The following is a 20501-nucleotide window of genomic DNA, read 5'->3' on the forward strand; positions in this document are numbered from 1 at the left end:
AACACAGAATTAACAGAAACAAAAATACATTTCGTATGGAAATAGCTGTGGGCTGTGGCCAATCTTATTTTTCTCAGTAATACATTTATTTCAGTCACATTATCGTTCATCACTCTCTGTCTCTATTAAAGCGGCACAGTGCGCCAAATATTTGCATGAACACTGTCTATTTATCCTGACATATATTTCTAAATTCTAAATCTGTCTTTGATATCATCTTCTAAAAGAGTAAACTGTAACCGGAAGTGTTTTGAGTTTCTAATAATAGTCGCTTCCGGGTTATTACTTGACGTTTTTTACAGCGTTTATTTTCCCTAACGCAGCAGAGCAGATGCGCGTTGTTCTTGTGCTGCGACTTTCATAACATTTTCACACAAGCCAGAAGACTATGGATTTTGGCGTGATGTTGCTCACTGGAATTGCACTTTACTTGCTTGTACAGTTTGTGCGCTTCATATTTGCGGACGCTGACTTGACCTTACTATGGGCAACCTTGTTAGGGAGCAAGCCAGGTAACACACCTGTCCCTTAATTAACTTGTACTGACCAAGAACTCCAAGCAGTCGCCACAATGTGGCAATGTACGAGGAGCAGTGGTGGAAAAAGGACTAAATTGTCATACTTGAGTAAAAGTAAAGATACCTTAATAGAAAATGACTCAAGTCGAAGTCACCCAGTAAAATACTACTTGAGTAAAAGTCTAAAAGTATTTGGTTTTAAATATACTTAAGTATCAAAAGTAAATGGAATTGCTAAAATGTACTTAAGTATCAAAAGTAAAAGTATAAATCATTTCAAAATCCTTATATTTAGCAAACCAGACAGCACAATTTTTTATTTTCTTTATTTTTATTGGTGGATAGCCAGGGACACTCTCCAACACTCAGACAATTTACAAAAGAAGCATTTGTGTTTAGTGAGTCCGCCAGATCAGAGGCAGTTGGGATGACCAGGGATGTTCTCTTGATAAGTGTGTGAATTGGACCATTTTCCTGTCAAAATGTAACAAGTACTTTTGGGTGTCAGGGAACATGTATGGAGTAAAAATAACAGTATTTTCTTTAGGAATGTAGTAAAGTAAAAGTTGCCAAAAATATAAATAATAAAGTAAAGTACAGATACCCCAAAAAACGACTTAAGTAGTACTTCAAAGTGTTTTGACTTAAGTACTTTACACCATTGACGAGGAGTCAGTCTTTCAATATAGACTGTAACATGTTGCTCTACCTTTTATTCCTACATTGTTTCAGGTCAGATCCATGTTGCATGAATGGAGAATCCAACCAATGTAACACAAAGGTTGTTTTGATGACACGTTCTGTAGTCTGAGCACCAAGCAAACTTTGACCTCTCAGGATCTCCTTCAGATTTAGAACAGCAATGTCCACACAATGTTGCAAAACAGCGATGATATGGAAAATCTGAAGGACATCCAGAGCGGTCAAAGTTTTCTGGTGCTCAGACTACAGAATTTGTCATCAAAACAACATTTACCTTTGTATTACATTGGTTGCTTGCCCTCAAGGGCCAAGAGGGGGAAATTACAACAAGGTGGAGGGACCTGGTCTATAATGGTTGGGGTGACAAGGTTGTAGTGCTGTTTCTCTGTATTTTCAGGTCCGAGGTTGAACACCCTACTGTAGCCTACCTCCAAACTACTCACAGGCCCAGTATTTACTATGAAAAGTAACACAATCTGCTGCTTGTTTTGTAGAGACCAAGTTGAAAGGACTGGTGGTGTGGGTCACAGGAGCCTCCAGTGGCATAGGGGAGGAGCTGGCTTACCAACTAGCTGGATGTGGGTCTCGTCTGATTCTATCAGCCCGGCGCGTGGATCAGTTGGATAGGGTGAAACTTCACTGTTTGGGTGAGTGAGAAAGTTCTGTAGTCTAATGAAAGCTGTATGCTCTTGCACACAATTGGGTTGATTCTCTTTACTGTTAAGAATGATAAATTACATAGCCTACCGCTTCAATGATTTTATACACCTAGCCCCTTCATTTGCTGACCAGTTAACAAACATTTTCATTTTTCTTTCCCTAGAGCGCTCCAACTTAAAAGATAAGGATATTCTTGTTCTTCCACTTGATTTGCTGGAGAGGGCATCCCATGAGGCAAAAACGAAAACTGCTATCCAGCACTTTGGCAATGTAAGACCACTACACTTGATAATTGCCACGTCTATTTCTATGGGCACAAGCACTGTTCATGACAAACTGTTCACACCCCTCTTGTTGGTGGAGAGAATTTAGCAGGTTGAAAGCTTATTTCCTGCAATTCTACACATTTTGTCATGGGGTGCAAAGAAAATGTTGCACTTAAAAAGCAAATTTTCTTGCAATTCTATACATTTTGCTATGTCTACTGTGTATTCATGTAATATTTCAGTGACAAAAAAAATTACAACAATATCTGTGGGCTAAGAAAACAAAAACAAAAAAACATGAGCTGACATTGGCTAGTTGATCTGGACATTTCTGACAAGTTATAAATAGCTCTCTAAGGTATGCAATGACTAACATGACAAGAGGAACCGATAATGCACTACCCAATTTCGAAATTGCACCTTGTGCGTGCTACTATTACAACTTTCAAGAGTAAGTTTAAAGCTGGACTGAGTTCCTTTAAAAAATATATTATATACAGTACCAGTCAAAAGTTTGGACACCTACTCATTCAAGGGTTTTTCTTTATTTTTACTATTTTCTATATTGTAGAATAATAGTGAAGACATCAAAACTATGAAATAACACATATGGAATCATGTAGTAACCAAAAAAGTGTTAAACAAATATTTTAGATTTTAGATTCTTCAAAGTAGCCACCCTTTGCCTTGATGACAGCTTTGCACACTCTTGGCATTCTCTCAACCAACTTCATGAGGAATGCTTTTCCAACAGTCTTGAAGGAGTTCCCACATATGCTGAGCACTTGTTGGCTGCTTTTCCTTCACTCTGCAGTCCAACTCATCCCAAACCATCTCAATTGGGTCGAGGTCGGGTGATTGTGGAGGCTAGGTCATCTGATGCAGCACTCCATCACTGTCTTGCTTGGTCGAATAGCCCTTACACAGCCTGGAGGTGTGTTTTGGGTCATTGTCTTGTTGGAAAAACAAATGATGGTCCCACTAAGCGCAAACCAGATGGGATGGCGTATTACTGCAGAATGCTGTGGTAGCCATGCTGGTTAAGTGTGCATTGAATTGTAAATAAATCACAGACAGTGTCACCAGCAAAGCACCATCACACCTCCTCCTCCATGCTTCATGGTGGGAACCACACATGCGGAGATCATCCGTTCACCTACTCTGCGTCTCACAAAGACACAGTGGTTGGAACCAAAAATCTCAAATTTGGACACATCAGACCAAAGGACAGATTTCCACTGGTCTAATGCCACTGGTCTTCTTGGCCCAAGCAAGTCTCTTCTTCTTATTGGTGTCCTTTAGTAGTGGTTTCTTTGCAGCAATTTGACCATGAATGCCTGATTCAGGCAGTCTCCTCTGAACAGTTGATGTTGAGATGTCTGTTACTTGAACTCTGTGAAGCATTTATTTGGCCTGCAATCTGAGGTGCAGTTAATTCTAATGAATTTATCCTCTGCAGCAGAGGTAACTCTGGGTCTTCCTTTCCTGTGGCAGTCCTCGTGAGAGCCAGTTTCATCATAGCGCTTGATGTTTTTTGCGACTGCACTTTCTCTTTGCTTATTTGAGCTATTCTTGCCATAATATGGACTTGGTCTTTTACCAAATAAGGCTATCTTCTGTATACCACCCTACCTTGTCACAAAACAACTGATTGGCTCAAACTCAATAAGAAGGAAAGAAATTCCACAAATTAACTTTTAAGAAGGCACACCTGTTCATTGAAATACATTCCAGGTGACTACCTCATGAAGCTGGTTGAGAGAATGCCAAGAGTGTGCAAAGCTGTCATCAAGGCAAAGGGTGGCTACTTTGAAGAATCTCAAATATAAAATATATTTTGATTTGTTTAACACTTCCTTGGTTACTACATGATTCCATATGTGTTATTTCATAGTTTTGATGTCTTCACTATTATTCTACAATGTAGAAAATAGTACATATAAAGAAAAACCCTGGAAATGAGTAGGTGTCCAAACTTTTGACTCGTACTATATGTGTGTGTGTGTGTGTGTGTGTGTATATATACAGTGGGGGAAAAAAGTATTTAGTCAGCCACCAATTGTGCAAGTTCTCCCACTTAAAAAGATGAGAGAGGCCTGTCATTTTCATCATAGGTACACGTCAACTATGACAGACAAAATGAGAAAAAAAAATCCAGAAAATCACATTGTAGGATTTTTTATGAATTTATTTGCAAATAATGGTGGAAAATAAGTATTTGGTCAATAACAAAAGTTTCTCAATACTTTGTTATATACCCTTTGTTGGCAATGACACAGGTCAAACGTTTTCTGTAAGTCTTCACAAGGTTTTCACACACTGTTTCTGGTATTTTGGCCCATTCCTCCATGCAGATCTCATCTAGAGCAGTGATGTTTTGGGGCTGTCGCTGGGCAACATGGACTTTCAACTCCCTCCAAAGATTTTCTATGGGGTTGAGATCTGGAGACTGGCTAGGCCACTCCAGGACCTTGAAATGCTTCTTACGAAGCCACTCCTTCGTTGCCCGGGCGGTGTGTTTGGGATCATTGTCATGCTGAAAGACCCAGCCACGTTTCATCTTCAATGCCCTTGCTGATGGAAGGTTTTCACTCAAAATCTCACGATACATGGCCCCATTCATTCTTTCCTTTACACGGATCAGTCGTCCTGGTCCCTTTGCAGAAAAACAGTCCCAAAGCATGATGTTTCCACCCCCATGCTTCACAGTAGGTATGGTGTTCTTTGGATGCAACTCAGCATTCTTTGTCCTCCAAACACGACGAGATGAGTTTTTACCAAAAAGTTATATTTTGGTTTCATCTGACCATATGACATTCTCCCAATCCTCTTCTGGATCATCCAAATGCACTCTAGCAAACTTCAGACGGGCCTGGACATGTACTGGCTTAAGCAGGGGGACACGTCTGGCACTGCAGGATTTGAGTCCCTGGCGGCGTAGTGTGTTACTGATGGTAGGCTTTGTTACTTTGGTCCCAGCTCTCTGCAGGTCATTCACTAGGTCCCCCTGTGTGGTTCTGGGATTTTTGCTCACTGTTCTTGTGATCCTATAACTTTTTGGTAAAAACTCAACTCGTCGTGTGTGTGTGTATATATGTGTGTTTGTATGTGTATGTGTGTATATACACTACCGTTCAAAAGTTTGGGGTCACATAGAAATGTCCTTGTTTTCGAAAGAAAAACACTTTTTTTGTCCATTAAAATAACATCAGATTGATCAGAAATACAGTGTAGACATTGTTAATGTTGTGAATGGCTATTGTAGCTGGAAACAGCTGATTTTTAATAGAATATCTACATAGGCGTACATTGGCCCATTATCAGCAACCATCAGTCCTGTGTTCCAATGGCACGTTGTGTTTGCTAATCCAAGTTTATCATTTTAAAAGGCTAATTGATCATTAGAAAACCCTTTTGTAATTATGTTAGCACAGCTGAAAACAGTGGTGCTGATTTTAAAGAAGCAATAAAACTGGCCTTCTTGAGACTAGTTGAGTATCTGGAGCATCAGCAATTGTGGGTTCGATTACAGGCTCAAAATTGCCAGAAACAACAGAAACAGAACTCTGAAACTCGTCAGTCTATTCTTGAAGGCTATTCCATGCGAGAAATTGCCAAGAAACTGAAGATCTCGTACAACGCTGTGTACTACTCCCTTCACAGAACAACGCAAACTGGCTCTAACCAGAATATAAGAGGAGTGGGAGGCCCCGGTGCACAACTGAGCAAGAGGACAAATACATTAGTGTCTAGTTTGAGAAACAGACGCCTCACAGGTCCTCAACTGGCAGCTTCATTAAATAGTACCCGCAAAACACCAGTCTCAACATCAACAGTGAAGAGGCGACTCCGGGATGCTGACGTTCTAAGCAGAGTTGCAAAGAAAAAGCCATATCTCAGACTGGCCAATAAAAAGAAAAGATTAAGATGGGCAGTCTGAGATATGGCTTTTTCTTTGCAACTCTGCCTAGAAGGTCAGCATCCCATGTATCTATATGTGTATATATATATGTGTGTGTGTGTGTGTATAAACTCAGCAAAAAAAAGAAACGTCCTCTCACTGTCAACTGCGTTTATTTTCAGAAAACTTAACATGTGTTAATATTTGTATGAACATAAGATTCAACAACTGAGACATACATTGAACAAGTTCCACAGACATGTGACTAACATAATTGGAATAATGTGTCCCTGAACAAAGGGGGGGTCAAAATCAAAAGTAACAGTCAGTATCTGGTGTGGCCACCAGCTGCATTAAGTACTGCAGTGCATCTCCTCCTCATGGACTGCACCAGATTTGCCAATTCTTGCTGTGAGATGTTACTCCACTCTTCCACCAAGGCACCTGCAAGTTCCCAGACATTTCTGGGGGGAATGGCCCTAGCCCTCACCCTCCGATCCAACAGGTCCCAGACGTGCTCAATGGGATTGAGATCCGGGCTCTTCGCTGGCCATGGCAGAACACTGACATTCCTGTCTTGCAGGAAATCACGCACAGAACGAGCAGTATGGCTGGTGGCATTGTCATGCTGGAGGGTCATGTCAGGATGAGCCTGCAGGAAGGGTACCACATGAGGGAGGAGGATGTCTTCCCTGTAACGCACAGCGTTGAGATTGCCTGCAATGACAACAAGCTCAGTCCGATGATGCTGTGACACACCGCCCCAGACCATGACGGACCCTCCACCTTCAAATCGATCCCGCTCCAGAGTACAGGCCTCGGTGTAACGCTCATTCCTTCGACGATAAACGCGAATCCGACCATCACCCCTGGTGAGACAAAACCGTGACTCGTCAGTGAAGAGTAAAATGACACCGCTGGTCCTGCTCACACTGCCCTACCCTATGCTTTGACTTCTTTCTCCCCTCTCTCTCCAGATGAAATCTTGCGATTTTTGACGGCCGGCCGCCCAACAACCTGCCGCTTGACCCTATCCCCTCCTCTCTTCTCCAGACCATTTCCGGAGACCTTCTCCCTTACCTCACCTCGCTCATCAACTCATCCTTGACCACTGGCTATGTCCCTTCCGTCTTCAAGAGAGTGAGAGTTGCACCCCTTCTCAAAAAACCTACACTCGATCCCTCCGATGTCAACAACTACAGACCAGTATCCCTTCTTTCTTTTCTCTCAAACTCTTGAGCGTGCCGTCTTTAGCCAACTCTCTTGTTATCTCTCTCAGAATGACCTTCTTGATCCAAACCAGTCAGGTTTCAAGACTGGTCATTCAACTGAGACTGCTCTTCTCTGTGTCACGGAGGCTCTCCGCACTGCTAAAGCTAACTCTCTCTCCTCTGCTCTCATCCTTCTAGACCTATCTGCTGCCTTTAATACTGTGAACCATCAGATCCTCCTCTCCACCCTCTCCGAGTTGGGCATCTCCGGCGCGGCTCACTCTTGGATTGCGTCCTACCTCACAGGTCGCTCCTACCAGGTGACGTGGTGAGAATCTGTCTCCGCACCACGTGCTCTCACCCCTGGTGTCCCCCAGGGCTCAGTTCTAGGCCCTCTCCTATTCTCTCTATACACCAAGTCACTTGGCTCTGTCATATCCTCACATGGTCTCTCCTATCATTGCTACGCAGACGACACACAATTAATCTTCTCCTTTCCCCCTTCTGATAACCAGGTGGCGAATCGCATCTCTGCATGTCTGGCAGACATATCAGTGTGGATGACGGATCACCACCTCAAGCTGTACCTCGGCAAGACGGAGCTGCTCTTCCTCCCGGGGAAGGACTTCCCGCTCCATGATCTCGCCATCACGGTTGACAACTCCGTTGTGTCCTCCTCCCAGAGTGCAAAGAACCTTGGCGTGACCCTGGACAACACCCTGTCGTTCTCCGCTAAAATCAAAGCGGTGACCCGATCCTGTAGGTTCATGCTCTACAACATTCGCAGAGTACGACCCTACCTTACACAGGGAGCGGCACAGGTCCTAATCCAGGCACTTGTCATCTCCCGTCTGGATTACTGCAACTCTCTGTTGGCTGGGCTCCCTGCCTGTGCCAATAAACCCCTACAACTCATCCAGAACGCTGCAGCCCGTCTGGTGTTCAAGTTTTCTCACGTCACCCTGCTCCTCCGCACACTCCACTGGCTTCCAATTGAAGCCTGCATTTGCTACAAGACCATGGTGTTTGCCTACGGAGCTGTGAGGGGAACGGCACCTCCATACCTTCAGGCTCTGATCAGTCCCTACACCCAAACGAGGGCATTGCATTCATCCACCTCTGGCCTGCTGGCCCCCCTACCTCTGCGGAATCACAGTTCCCGCTCAGCCCAGTCAAAACTGTTCGCTGCTCTGGCACCCCAATGGTGGAACAAGCTCCCTCACGACGCCAGGACAGCGGAGTCACTCACCACCTTCCGGAGACACTTGAAACCCCACCTCTTTAAGGAATACCTGGGATAGGATAAAAGTAATCCTTCTACCCTCCCCCTCCCCCACCCCCCCAAAAAAAACAAAAAAACATTTGATATTGTAAAGTGGTTGTCCCACTGGCTATCATAAGGTGAATGCACAAATTTGTAAGTCACTCTGGATAAGAGCGTCTGCTAAATGACAAAAATGTAAATGAAAATGTAAATGTAAATGTAAGAGCACTTTTTGCCAGTCCTGTCTGGTCCAGCGACGGTGGATTTGTTCCCATAGGCGACATTGTTGCCGGTGATTTCTGGTGAGGACCTGCCTTGCAACAGGCCTACAAGCCCTCAGTCCAGCCTCTCTCAGCCTATTGCGGACAGTCTGAGCACTGATGGAGGGATTGTGCGTTCCTGGTGTAACTCGGGCAGTTGTTGTTGCCATCCTGTATTTGTCCCGCAGGTGTGATGTTCGGATGTACCAATCCTGTGCAGGTGTTGTTACACGTGGTCTGCCACTGCAAGGACGATCAGCTGTCCCTGTCTCCCTGTAGCGCTGTCTTAGGCGTCTCACAGTACAGACATTGCAATTTATTGCCCTGTCCACATCTGCAGTCCTCATGCCTCCTTGCAGCATGCCTAAGGCACGTTCACGCATATGAGCAGGGACCCTGGGCATCTTTCTTTTGGTGTTTTTTCAGAGTCAGTAGAAAGGCCTTTTTAGTGTCCTAAGTTTTCAGAACTGTGACCTTAATTACCTACCGTCTGTCAGCTGTTAGTGTCTTAGCGACCATTATACAGGTGCATGTTCATTAATTGTTTATGGTTCATTGAACAAGCATGGGAAACAGTGTTTAAACCCTTTACAATTAAGATCTGTGAAGTTATCTGGATTTTTACAAATTATCTTTGAAAGACCGTGTCCTGAAAAAGGGACATTTCTTTTTTTGCAGAGTTTTTTTATATATATATATATATATATATATATATATACACACACACACACAGTGGGGAAAAAAAGTATTTAGTCAGCCACCAATTGTGCAAGTTCTCCCACTTAAAAAGATGAGAGGCCTGTAATTTTCATCATAGGTACACGTCAACTATGACAGACAAAATGAGAAAAAAAATTCCAGAAAATCACATTTTAGGATTTTTAATGAATTTATTGGCAAATGATGGTGGAAAATAAGTATTTGGTCAATAACAAAAGTTTCTCAATACTTTGTTATATACCCTTTGTTGGCAATGACACAGGTCAAACGTTTTCTGTAAGTCTTCACAAGGTTTTCACACACTGTTGCTGGTATTTTGGCCCATTCCTCCATGCAGATCTCCTCTAGAGCAGTGATGTTTTGGGGCTGTCGCTTGGCAACACAGACTTTCAACTCCCTCCAAAGATTTTCTATGGGGTTGAGATCTGGAGACTGGCTAGGCCACTCCAGGACCTTGAAATGCTTCTTACGAAGCCACTCCTTCGTTGCCCGGGCGGTGTGTTTGGGATCATTGTCATGCTGAAAGACCCAGCCACGTTTCATCTTCAATGCCCTTGCTGATGGAAGGAGGTTTTCACCCAAAATCTCACGATACATGGCCCCATTCATTCTTTCCTTTACACGGATCAGTCGTCCTGGTCCCTTTGCAGAAAAACAGCCCCAAAGCATGATGTTTCCACCCCCATGCTTCACAGTAGGTATGGTGTTCTTTGGATGCAACTCAGCATTCTTTGTCCTCCAAACATGACGAGTTGCGTTTTTACCAAAAAGTTATATTTTGGTTTCATCTGACCATATGACATTCTCCCAATCCTCTTCTGGATCATCCAAATGCACTCTACTTCAGACGGGCCTGGACATGTACTGGCTTAAGCAGGGGGACACGTCTGGCACTGCAGGATTTGAGTCCCTGGCGGCGTAGTGTGTTACTGATGGTAGGCTTTGTTACTTTGGTCCCAGCTCTCTGCAGGTCATTCACTAGGTCCCCCGTGTGGTTCTGGGATTTTTGCTCACCGTTCTTGTGATCATTTTGACCCCACGGGGTGAGATCTTGCGTGGAGCCCCAGATCGAGGGAGATTATCAGTGGTCTTGTATGTCTTCCATTTCCTAATAATTGCTCCCACAGTTGATTTCTTCAAACCAAGCTGCTTACCTATTGCAGATTCAGTCTTCCCAGCCTTGTGCAGGTCTACAATTTTGTTTTTGGTGTCCTTTGACAGCTCTTTGGTCTTGGCCATTGTGGAGTTTGGAGTGTGACTGTTTGAGGTTGTGGACAGGTGTATTCTATACTGATAACAAGTTCAAACAGGTGCCATTAATACAGGTAACGAGTGGAGGACAGAGGAGCCTCTTAAAGAAGAAGTTACAGGTCTGTGAGAGCCAGAAATCTTGATTGTTTGTAGGTGACCAAATACTTATTTTCCACCATAATTTGCAAATAAATTCATTAAAAATCCTACAATGGGATTTTCTGGAAAAAAAATTCTCAATTTGTCTGTCATAGTTGACGTGTACCTATGATGAAAAGTACAGGCCTCTCTCATCTTTTTAAGTGGGAGAACTTGCACAATTGGTGGCTGACTAAATACTTTTTTTCCCCACTGTATATGTATATATATATGTGTGTGTGTGTGTGTGTGTGTGTGTGTGTGTGTGTGTGTGTGTTGTATATATATATACACAGTTGAAATCGGACGTTTACATACACCTTAGCCAAATGTATTTAAACTCAGTTTTTCACAATTCCTGACAGGTCAGTTAGGATCACCACTTTACTTTAAGAATGTGAAATGTCAGAATAATAGTAGAGCAAATGATTTATTTCAGCTTTTATTTATTTCATCACATTCCCAGTGGGTCAGAAGTTTACATACACTCAATTAGTATTTGGTAGCATTGCCTTTAAATTTTTTAACTTTGGTCAAACGTTTCGGGTAGCCTTCCACAAGTTTCCCACAATAAGTTGGGTGAATTTTGGCCCATTCCTCCTGACAGAGCTGGTGTAACTGAGTCAGGTTTGTAGGCCTCCTTGCTCGCACACGCTTTTTCAGTTCTGCCCACAGATTTTCTATAGGATTGAGGTCAGGGCTTTGTGATGGCCACTCCAATACCTTGACTTTGTTATCCTTAAGCCATTTTGCCACAACTTTGGAAGTATGCTTGGGGTCATTGTCCATTTGGAAGACCCATTTGTCTTGAGATGTTGCTTCAATATATCCACACAATTTTCCTTCCTCATGATGCCATCTATTTTGTGAAGTGCACCAGTCCCTCCTGCAGCAAACACCCCCACAGCATGATGCTGACACCCTTGTGTTTCACGGTTGGGATGGTGTTCTTCGGCTTGCAAACTCCCCCTTTTTCCTCCAAACATAACGATGGCCAAACAGTTCTATTTTTGTTTCATCAGACCAGAGGACATTTCTCCAAAACGTACGATCTTTGTCCCGATGTGCAGTTGCAAACCGTAGTCTGGCTTTTTTATGGCGGTTTTGGAGCAGTGGCTTCTTCCTTGCTGAGCAGCCTTTCAGGTTATGTCGATATAGGACTCGTTTTACTGTCGATATAGATATTTTTGTACCTGTTTCCTCCAGCATCTTCACAAGGTCCTTTGCTGTTGTTCTGGGATTGATTTGCATTTTTCGCACCAAAGTACGTTAATCTCTAGGATACAGAACGCGTCTCCTTCCTGAGCGGTTTGACGACTGCGTGGTCCCATGGTGTTTATACTTGCATACTATTGTTTGTACAGATGAACGTGGTACCTTCAGGCATTTGGAATTTGCTCCCAAGGATGAACCAGACTTTTTTTCTGAGTTCTTGGCTGATTTCTTTTGATTTTCTCATGATGTCAAGCAAAGAGGCACTGAGTTTGAAGGTAGTCCTTGAAATTCATCCACAGGTACACCTCCAATTGACTCAAATGATGTCAATTAGCCTATCAGAAGCTTCTAAAGCCATGACATAATTTTCTGGAATTTTCCAAGCTGTTTAAAGGCACAGTCAACTTAGTGTATGTAGACTTCTGACCCACTGGAATTGTGATACAGTGAATTATAAGTGAAATAATCTGTCTGTAAACAATTGTTGGAAAAATTACTTGTGTCATGCACAAAGTAGATGTCCTAACCGACTTGCCAAAACTATAGTTTGTTAACAAGAAATTTGTGGAGTGGTTGAAAAACGAGTATTAATGACTCCAACCTAAGTGTATGTAAACCTCCGACTTCAACTGCGTGTGTATGTGTGTGTATATATATATATATATATATATATATATATATATAAACATTTATATCCCCCCGCCCCCCCTGCCGACCCCTCAGTTTGGGAACCACTGATGTAGGACATACTTTTTTAGCATTTACTTAATAGTCTAGCCAGACTGGCCTTACTTATTTAATATACACTGCTCAAAAAAATAAAGGGAACACTTAAACAACACATCCTAGATCTGAATGAATGAAATAATCTTATTAAATACTTTTTTCTTTACATAGTTGAATGTGCTGACAACAAAATCACACAAAAATGATCAATGGAAATCAAATGTATCAACCCATGGAGGTCTGGATTTGGAGTTACCCTCAAAATTAATGTGGAAAACCACACTACAGGCTGATCCAACTTTGATGTAATGTCCTTAAAACAAGTCAAAATGAAGGTCAGTAGTGTGTGTGGCCTCCACGTGCCTGTATGACCTCCCTACAATGCCTGGGCATGCTCCTGATGAGGTGGCGGATGGTCTCCTGAGGGATCTCCTCCCAGACCTGGACTAAAGCATCCGCCAACTCCTGGACAGTCTGTGGTGCAACGTGGCGTTGGTGGATGGAGCGAGACATGATGTCCCAGATGTGCTCAATTGGATTCAGGTCTGGGGATCGGGCGGGCCAGTCCATAGCATCAATGCCTTCCTCTTGCAGGAACTGCTGACACACTCCAGCCACATGAGGTCTAGCATTGTCTTGCATTAGGAGGAACCCAGGGCCAACCGCACCAGCATATGGTCTCACAAGGGGTCTGAGGATCTCATCTCGGTACCTAATGGCAGTCAGGCTACCTCTGGCGAGCACATGGAGGGCTGTGCGGCCCCCAAAGAAATGCCACCCCACACCATGACTGACCCACCGCCAAACCGGTCATGCTGGAGGATGTTGCAGGTAGCAGAACGTTCTCCACGGCGTCTCCAGACTCTGTCACGTCTGTCACGTGCTCAGTGTGAACCTGCTTTCATCTGTGAAGAGCACAGGGCGCCAGTGGCGAATTTGCCAATCTTGGTGTTCTCTGGAAATGCCAACGTCCTGCACGGTGTTGGGCTGTAAGCACAACCCCCACCTGTGGACGTCGGGCCCTCATACCACCCTCATGGAGTCTGTTTCTGACCGTTTGAGCAGACACATGCACATTTGTGGCCTGCTGGAGGTCATCTTGCAGGGCTCTGGCAGTGCTCCTCCTGCTCCTCCTTGCACAAAGGCGGAGGTAGCGGTCCTGCTGCTGGGTTGTTGCCCTCCTACGGCCTCCTCCACGTCTCCTAATGTACTGGCCTGTCTCCTGGTAGCGCCTCCATGCTCTGGACACTACACTGACAGACACAGCAAACCTTCTTGCCACAGCTCGCATTGATGTGCCATCCTGGATGAGCTGCACACTCATGCTACCACTAGAGTGAAAGCACCGCCAGCATTCAAAAGTGACCAAAACATCAGCCAGGAAGCATAGGAACTGAGAAGTGGTCTGTGGTCACCACCTGCAGAACCACTTCTTTATTGGGGGTGTCTTGCTAATTGCCTATAATTTCCACCTGTTGTCTATTCCATTTGCACAACAGCATGTGAAATGTATTGTCAATCAGTGTTGCTTCCTAAGTGGACAGTTTGATTTCACAGAAGTGTGATTGACTTGGAGTTACATTGTGTTGTTTAAGTGTTCCCTTTATTTTTTTGAGCAGTGTATATTCAACATACATGCTCACTGCTAGTCTGATTAATCAGGCTGTAATACACAATTAATTGGTATATACAGCCTGAAACATTTGTGTGTAAAATGTTGTAAATGTTCCTTACAAGCCAGAATGTTGAATAAAATTACATTTGAACTTACTCTACCGGTTGTCTGTGAGACAAAATATCCACAGCAAAGTATTGTTTACCCAACTTTTTAGAGAGCCAGTAGGTATATTGTTCATTACCGAGGTGTGGATTGTTCTCCATCCTCCCCTGATTCAGAATACACCATTTTAATTGTACCGAACTATATACCTACCGGCTGTCTAAAAAGTCACTTAAACAATACTTTAATGTGGATATGTTGTCTCATGTTGAGCAGCTGAAGAACAAACCGCACAGACAACTGGTAGAGTAAGTTGAAATGTATTTGTATTCAATATTCTGGTTTGTAAGGAACATTTACTGTAAACGATTTTGCACACGTTTCAGGCTGTATATACCAATTAATTGTGTATTAAAACCTGATTAATCAGACTAGCTTACTACCAACCAGCTCCCAAAGGCAAATGATGCACATGTTCAACATGAAAATGCAATTCAAGGCTAAATCCAGTATTAGCGCCGTCTTATTAGACGTGTTCTCTTATTCTGAGACGTGAGGTTGTTTTCACCTGTAATCTGATTTGTGTTTTGATTATACCTTTGACAGAAATGTTCACAACCAAGTCTTGATTTTGTTACCAGTGTATCATGAATTCATTAATTAAATGAATTCCTTTGAAGAATAAGATAATTGGTGATACATGGCTTGCTTTGTTCCGGTCTCCCTCTGCACTATGCCCGTTTAGATTGACATCCTGATTAACAATGGTGGCCGCAGCCAGCGTTCTCTGTGCCTGGAGACCAGTGTGGATGTGTACCAGGCACTGATGGAGCTCAACTTCCTGGGCACGGTGTCACTTACCAAGCAGGTGTTGCCCCACATGACGCAGCGAGGGTCGGGCAGTGTAGTTACTGTAAGCAGTGTGGTCGGCCTGGCTGGGGCACCCCTGGCAACCGGATACTCTGCCAGTAAACACGCTCTTCAGGTGAGATCAATCATGGGCCACCCTCTGCCCGTTTGTAGTTGTACAACATCTAGATATATCAATTGATTAAGATCTTGAGATATCTACTTTTTCCACAGGGCTTCTTCAATTCTCTTCGAACGGAGCTGACCGAATACCCAAGGATACTCATCAGCACAGTATGTCCAGGGCCTGTACAGTCACAGATAGTCCAGAACGCTTTCACAGAAGAAGTGGGAAAGGTGGGTTTTGCTGCCAATTTGTGTGATGAAAAACAATAAACACATTACAATTGCATCACATTTTGTTATTGTCAAGATGTCACAGAAACGCATTAATGGGAAAGCCATTGGTCTTTCAAATAATTGTAATTAAAGTATGATTTAACTTCTGTTCAACTGAACATTCATTTTTGTTTGAGTATTGACATTTTAATTTCCTCTCTCATTTCCCTTCCATATCTAAGGCCATTCCCACTGCTGGGGACCAGCAACACAAGATGGCCACTAGTCGTTGTGTGCGTCTCATCCTGGTGGGTATAGCCAATGGCACCAAGGAGATGTGGATCGCCCAGCAGCCCTTTCTGCTGTTCTACTATGTGTGGCAGTATGCTCCCACCTGGGCCTGGTTCATCACTGATGTGCTGGGCAGGAAGAGGGTGCAGAACTTCAAGGCTGGCCTGGTTTGTATTGGTTTCCTGATGGTCTCAACATGATTTTGCTTAATAATGTGTTTTCTGAACTGCAAACTATATATTGTTACAGTTTTGCCTATAGAATGATCAGAGCTCAGTGTATTCCAGCAGTGTTTCCCAACTGTCTCCTCCAGTACCCCCAACAGTACACATTTTTGTTGTAGCCCTGGACGAGAGCACCTGATTCAACTTGTCAACTAATCATAAATTCCTCAATGAGTTGAATCAGGTGAGTTTGTCCGGGGCTACAACAAAAATGTGTGCTGTTGGGTGTACTCGAGGACTGGAGATGGTAAAAACTGACATAGACAACCAGCACTCTGACTGGGTGAAACACACAAGGCCAGTGATGGCTAACTCCAGTCCTCTGGGCTGGAGTGGTGTCACACTTTTCCCCCATCCCTAGCAAACACAGCTGATTAAACTAATTGCATTCTAAACTGAAGATCATGATTATTTGATTGGAGTCAGGTGTGTTAGCTGGGGCTGGGGCAAAAGTGACACCAATCAGACCCCAGAGGAAAGGAGTTGCCCATCCCTGCACTAGGCATTGTTTATGCATGGCCTTGCTTTCACATTCTCTAAGGTTAACCTTGCCTCTCCAGGCCAGGAATAAGGGGACACTAACCGTGTGAACAGTCTGAAAATACTTTAGTAAAGCAGACTCTATTTAGAGCTGTCTCTTAACAGCTAGGGGGCTCAGCTGTTACTGACCTTGCTTCAGCCTGATAAAGGGAAGGGGGTGGCCACACTGGCCAGGGTATAGCAGTGAGCATGACTGCTTCCCAGTGGCAGTGACTGACTTACTGACTACTACGTCTGGTGGCCTCTGCTGGACAGCTGAGGGCCACGCAGAAAGGTCATGTTCTGACTGACTAGACATTTTAGTGTCAGGATTTGGATGGACAATGTCGCCCAACCACTGTGGTTTAGTTGTGTGTAGGAATGCTCAAGAAGGTTTGGTCAATATAAAAAAAAAGTATACAAAGGAGATTAAATACAGACTGAGGAAAGGCAACTTAAATAGCGAGTTTGCAGGTTTTCTATTCTTTATCTGTCAATGAACAGTATTTTGAAATCTAGACACCTAAAACAGACAATCAAGCAAGATTTGCCTCAGAACATAGGACATACAGTCATTTGAAAAAGTAAGGACACCCCCTGGAAAGTATTATTTTTATTTTGTACATATTTGGACAGATGGATATGTAATCTTCACTTCAACACTATTGACAGATAAAGGTAACCTAATTTAACAAATGACACTGAAAGATTATACTTTGCAATCATTTATTCATCAAAATCAACAGAAATGCAATTCCATAGTGCGGAAAAATAAGTACACCCCTAGCTTCAATAGCTTGTGTTGCCCCCTTTGGCTGAAATAACTTCATCTAGATGTTTCTTGTAACTGTCTATCAGTCTCTTACATTAACTGAGAGGAATATTTGCCCACTCTTCTTTACAGTACTGCTTCAACTGTGTCATGTTCGAGGGCTTTCTTGCACGCACGGTTCGCTTCAAGTCCCCCCACAGCATTTCGATAGGATTGAGATCTGGGCTTTGACTTTCTTCTTTTTGAGCCATTGTTGTAGCTTTGGATCATTGTTGCAAGATCCATGTTCGCTTCAGCTTTTTGACAGATGGCCTCACATTCTCCTCAATAATTCTCTGGTACAATATATAATTAATTGTTGACTCAATGATGGCAAGTTGGCAGGCCCTGAGGCAGCAAAGCAGCCCCAAACCTTAATGCCACCGCCTCCATGCTTTACAGTTGGTATAAGGTTCTTCTGTTCAAAGGCAGTGTTTCATTTTTCGCCAAACAACTCCACCTTTGACTCATTTGTCCAAAGCACATTGTTCCAGTAGTTTTGGTCTTTACCCAGGTGTTGTCTGGCAAACGTCAGTCGTGTCTTGATATTCTTTTTTTGAGAGCAGAGGCTTCTTCCTTCCTGACCTCCCATGTAGGCCAATTTTGTTCAGTCTCTTTCTGACAGTTGACTCATGCACTTCGACATTGATTGTGGCAAGAGAAGCCTGTAGATCCCTTGATGTTACCCTGGGGTTCTTAGACTTATATGAGTATATTTTGGTCAGCTCTTGGGCTGAATTTGGTATGACAACCTGTCCTAGGTAGATTGCCAGTGGTCTGGAATTTTCTCCATTTGTAGATGAGCCGTCGGACAGTGGAATGCTTGAAAATGGATTTGTAACCCCTCCCAGACTCATGGGCATCAATAATCTTTCTTCGGAGGGCCTCGGGTAGGTATTTTGATCTTGGCACGATGTTACCCCACACCCATATGGTTAAGACCAAACCAGACCAAGTTTCTAATCTTTATGGAAGGCTGGACCCTCCTAAGTTTCTCTAATGATTTTCTAATCATTTGCACCTGATTCTAATTTTAGCCATTATGTGACGGTAAAGGTAGGGGTGTACTAACTTTTTCCGCATAAGGAAAAGGCATTTTTATGTTGTTTTTTTTGGTGATTTGTTAAATTGGGTTACCTTTATCAATGAATGTGGTGGGAATATAGCTCATATCCATGTGTCCAAATGTTTTTTTTTTGTTGTTGTTTTTTAGAAAGACCACTTTCCAGGGGGTGTACTTACTTTTTCACATGAGTGTATATGGATAAAGTAGAATCGCAGTCACCTTTAATTAAACTGAGATATGACCTATTCCCACATCATGCTGTTGACAAGTCCATTTTTTTACTGATGCCTTAACTTCTTGAGTGACAGAGCGTCTCCCCAGAATGTAAAATGTTTATATTTTGCCTGTGCTACAGAGTTTTTTACAGTCTGAAAAACATAACTTTAAAATTAAGCTTTCTGTCTTACAGGATGCAGACTCTGCTTACTTCACAAAGCCAAAGCCCAAGTCTTCCTGAAAGGCATTCCAAATGCTTGAGCTCCACCTTAAAATGGGTTAATTGCTTCCAGGTTCAAGCTGTCTCCTTTTTAGCTGAAAGGAAAATGTTTTAGGACAGCCCTCTTCACAAAGCATAAGGATGAGGGTGGAAATAGAAACATTGAAGTTTTTCCTCCTGTCACCTATGAAATTAGGATGTGTCCAGGCTGACTCAGTTAATGGAGAAAAAAGTATTTCAGAATAAGGAGGAACATTAAAATTGATTGTCTGATAGGTGGAGTATAATTAATGCACTCCCCACAGATCTGTGATGAATGTCTATAGCACTGACCAATCTCGAGTAAATAATGGACTCTCAGGTTTCTTTGAAAACTTTAAGTATATACAAATACACACCATACACAAATCAGTATACAGTATGTACAAGAGAACATTAGTTATTAAATTAATCTGTTTGTCTTAAATAAGTGAAAGGTAAACAAAATTATGCAAAATAATTACTAACCACATTACAAAGACACATCCTTGAATTTAACACTTCATAATAAAAAAAATAAGCTAAATATTTGTCCCTTTTTGCCTTTGGGAGCATTACATAACAGCATTTGCTAAATAAGTTTATTATGAAATTGGAAGCACTGTGTTGGCTGTCCTCTTCGGGGGAAGGTGGTTGTAACTGATCAAATGTTTAAGTTTGATAAACTACAAAAATTACATTTCATTTACACAAGTGATTCAACGCTTTGTTCCAGAATGTGAATTAAAAAAATATTCTGAACAATTATGTCCCTTGTAAATATTTTTTCCAGAAAGCTCACATTTCATTGTTTGAACTAGTACCACACATTTGGTAATTCATACAAGAAAACTGACAAATATTTTGGACATAAGTATTGTGCTGTCGCTCTTGCATGAAGGACACCATTTGTTTTAATCTGCCTTCCAGGTGCCCTCCTACGATACAGGACTAGGCAACTAGATTCAGCAGCGGGACGATTTTAGCCGGGGGGACGCAAAATAATTATAACTGCAAATTGACCACAACTAAGCCCAATAAAAGATTGCATTTAGAAAAAATATCATACATTGAGACACGAGCGCATCTTTTTATTTGTGGGAATATTTGAACAGATTTCCTAAATTCAAGTCTTTTTTTGACCAAAAACAAAAATCCCCCAAATACATTGAATCTTGTATTTTACTGAACCTTTGGGGGCCTAAAATAAATTGCGGGACAGTTTTGCCGACCCCTACACTAGTGTCATAGATGGGTTACATATACAGGCCACAACATTGGGCCTACCCAATGATAAAGCTGGGCAAACCAGAGGCAGGGTTGTGTATAGGGGGCCGATAGGGGGGTTGGGTGCAGGGGGTTGGGTGCGCAGGGGGGGTTGGGTATAGGGGGCCGG

The 20501-nt window shown here is 42.8% G+C and overlaps 1 protein-coding gene across 1 annotated transcript; it reads left to right on the plus strand.

Annotated features, from left to right (window-relative positions):
* The first annotated feature begins 285 nt into the window (after window positions 1-285).
* On the plus strand, window positions 286-20168 carry LOC121544845 (dehydrogenase/reductase SDR family member 7-like). The gene is made up of 7 exons (XM_041855040.2): window positions 286-512; window positions 1715-1867; window positions 2044-2150; window positions 15298-15537; window positions 15636-15758; window positions 15983-16198; window positions 19061-20168. The coding sequence occupies exons 1-7, from the start codon at window positions 389-391 to the stop codon at window positions 19106-19108; spliced, it is 1011 nt and encodes a 336-aa protein (XP_041710974.1). The 5' UTR covers window positions 286-388; the 3' UTR covers window positions 19109-20168.
* Window positions 20169-20501: the final 333 nt, after the last annotated feature.

This window comes from Coregonus clupeaformis, chromosome 29, assembly GCF_020615455.1.
Source record: "Coregonus clupeaformis isolate EN_2021a chromosome 29, ASM2061545v1, whole genome shotgun sequence".
Classification (NCBI taxonomy): domain Eukaryota; kingdom Metazoa; phylum Chordata; class Actinopteri; order Salmoniformes; family Salmonidae; genus Coregonus; species Coregonus clupeaformis.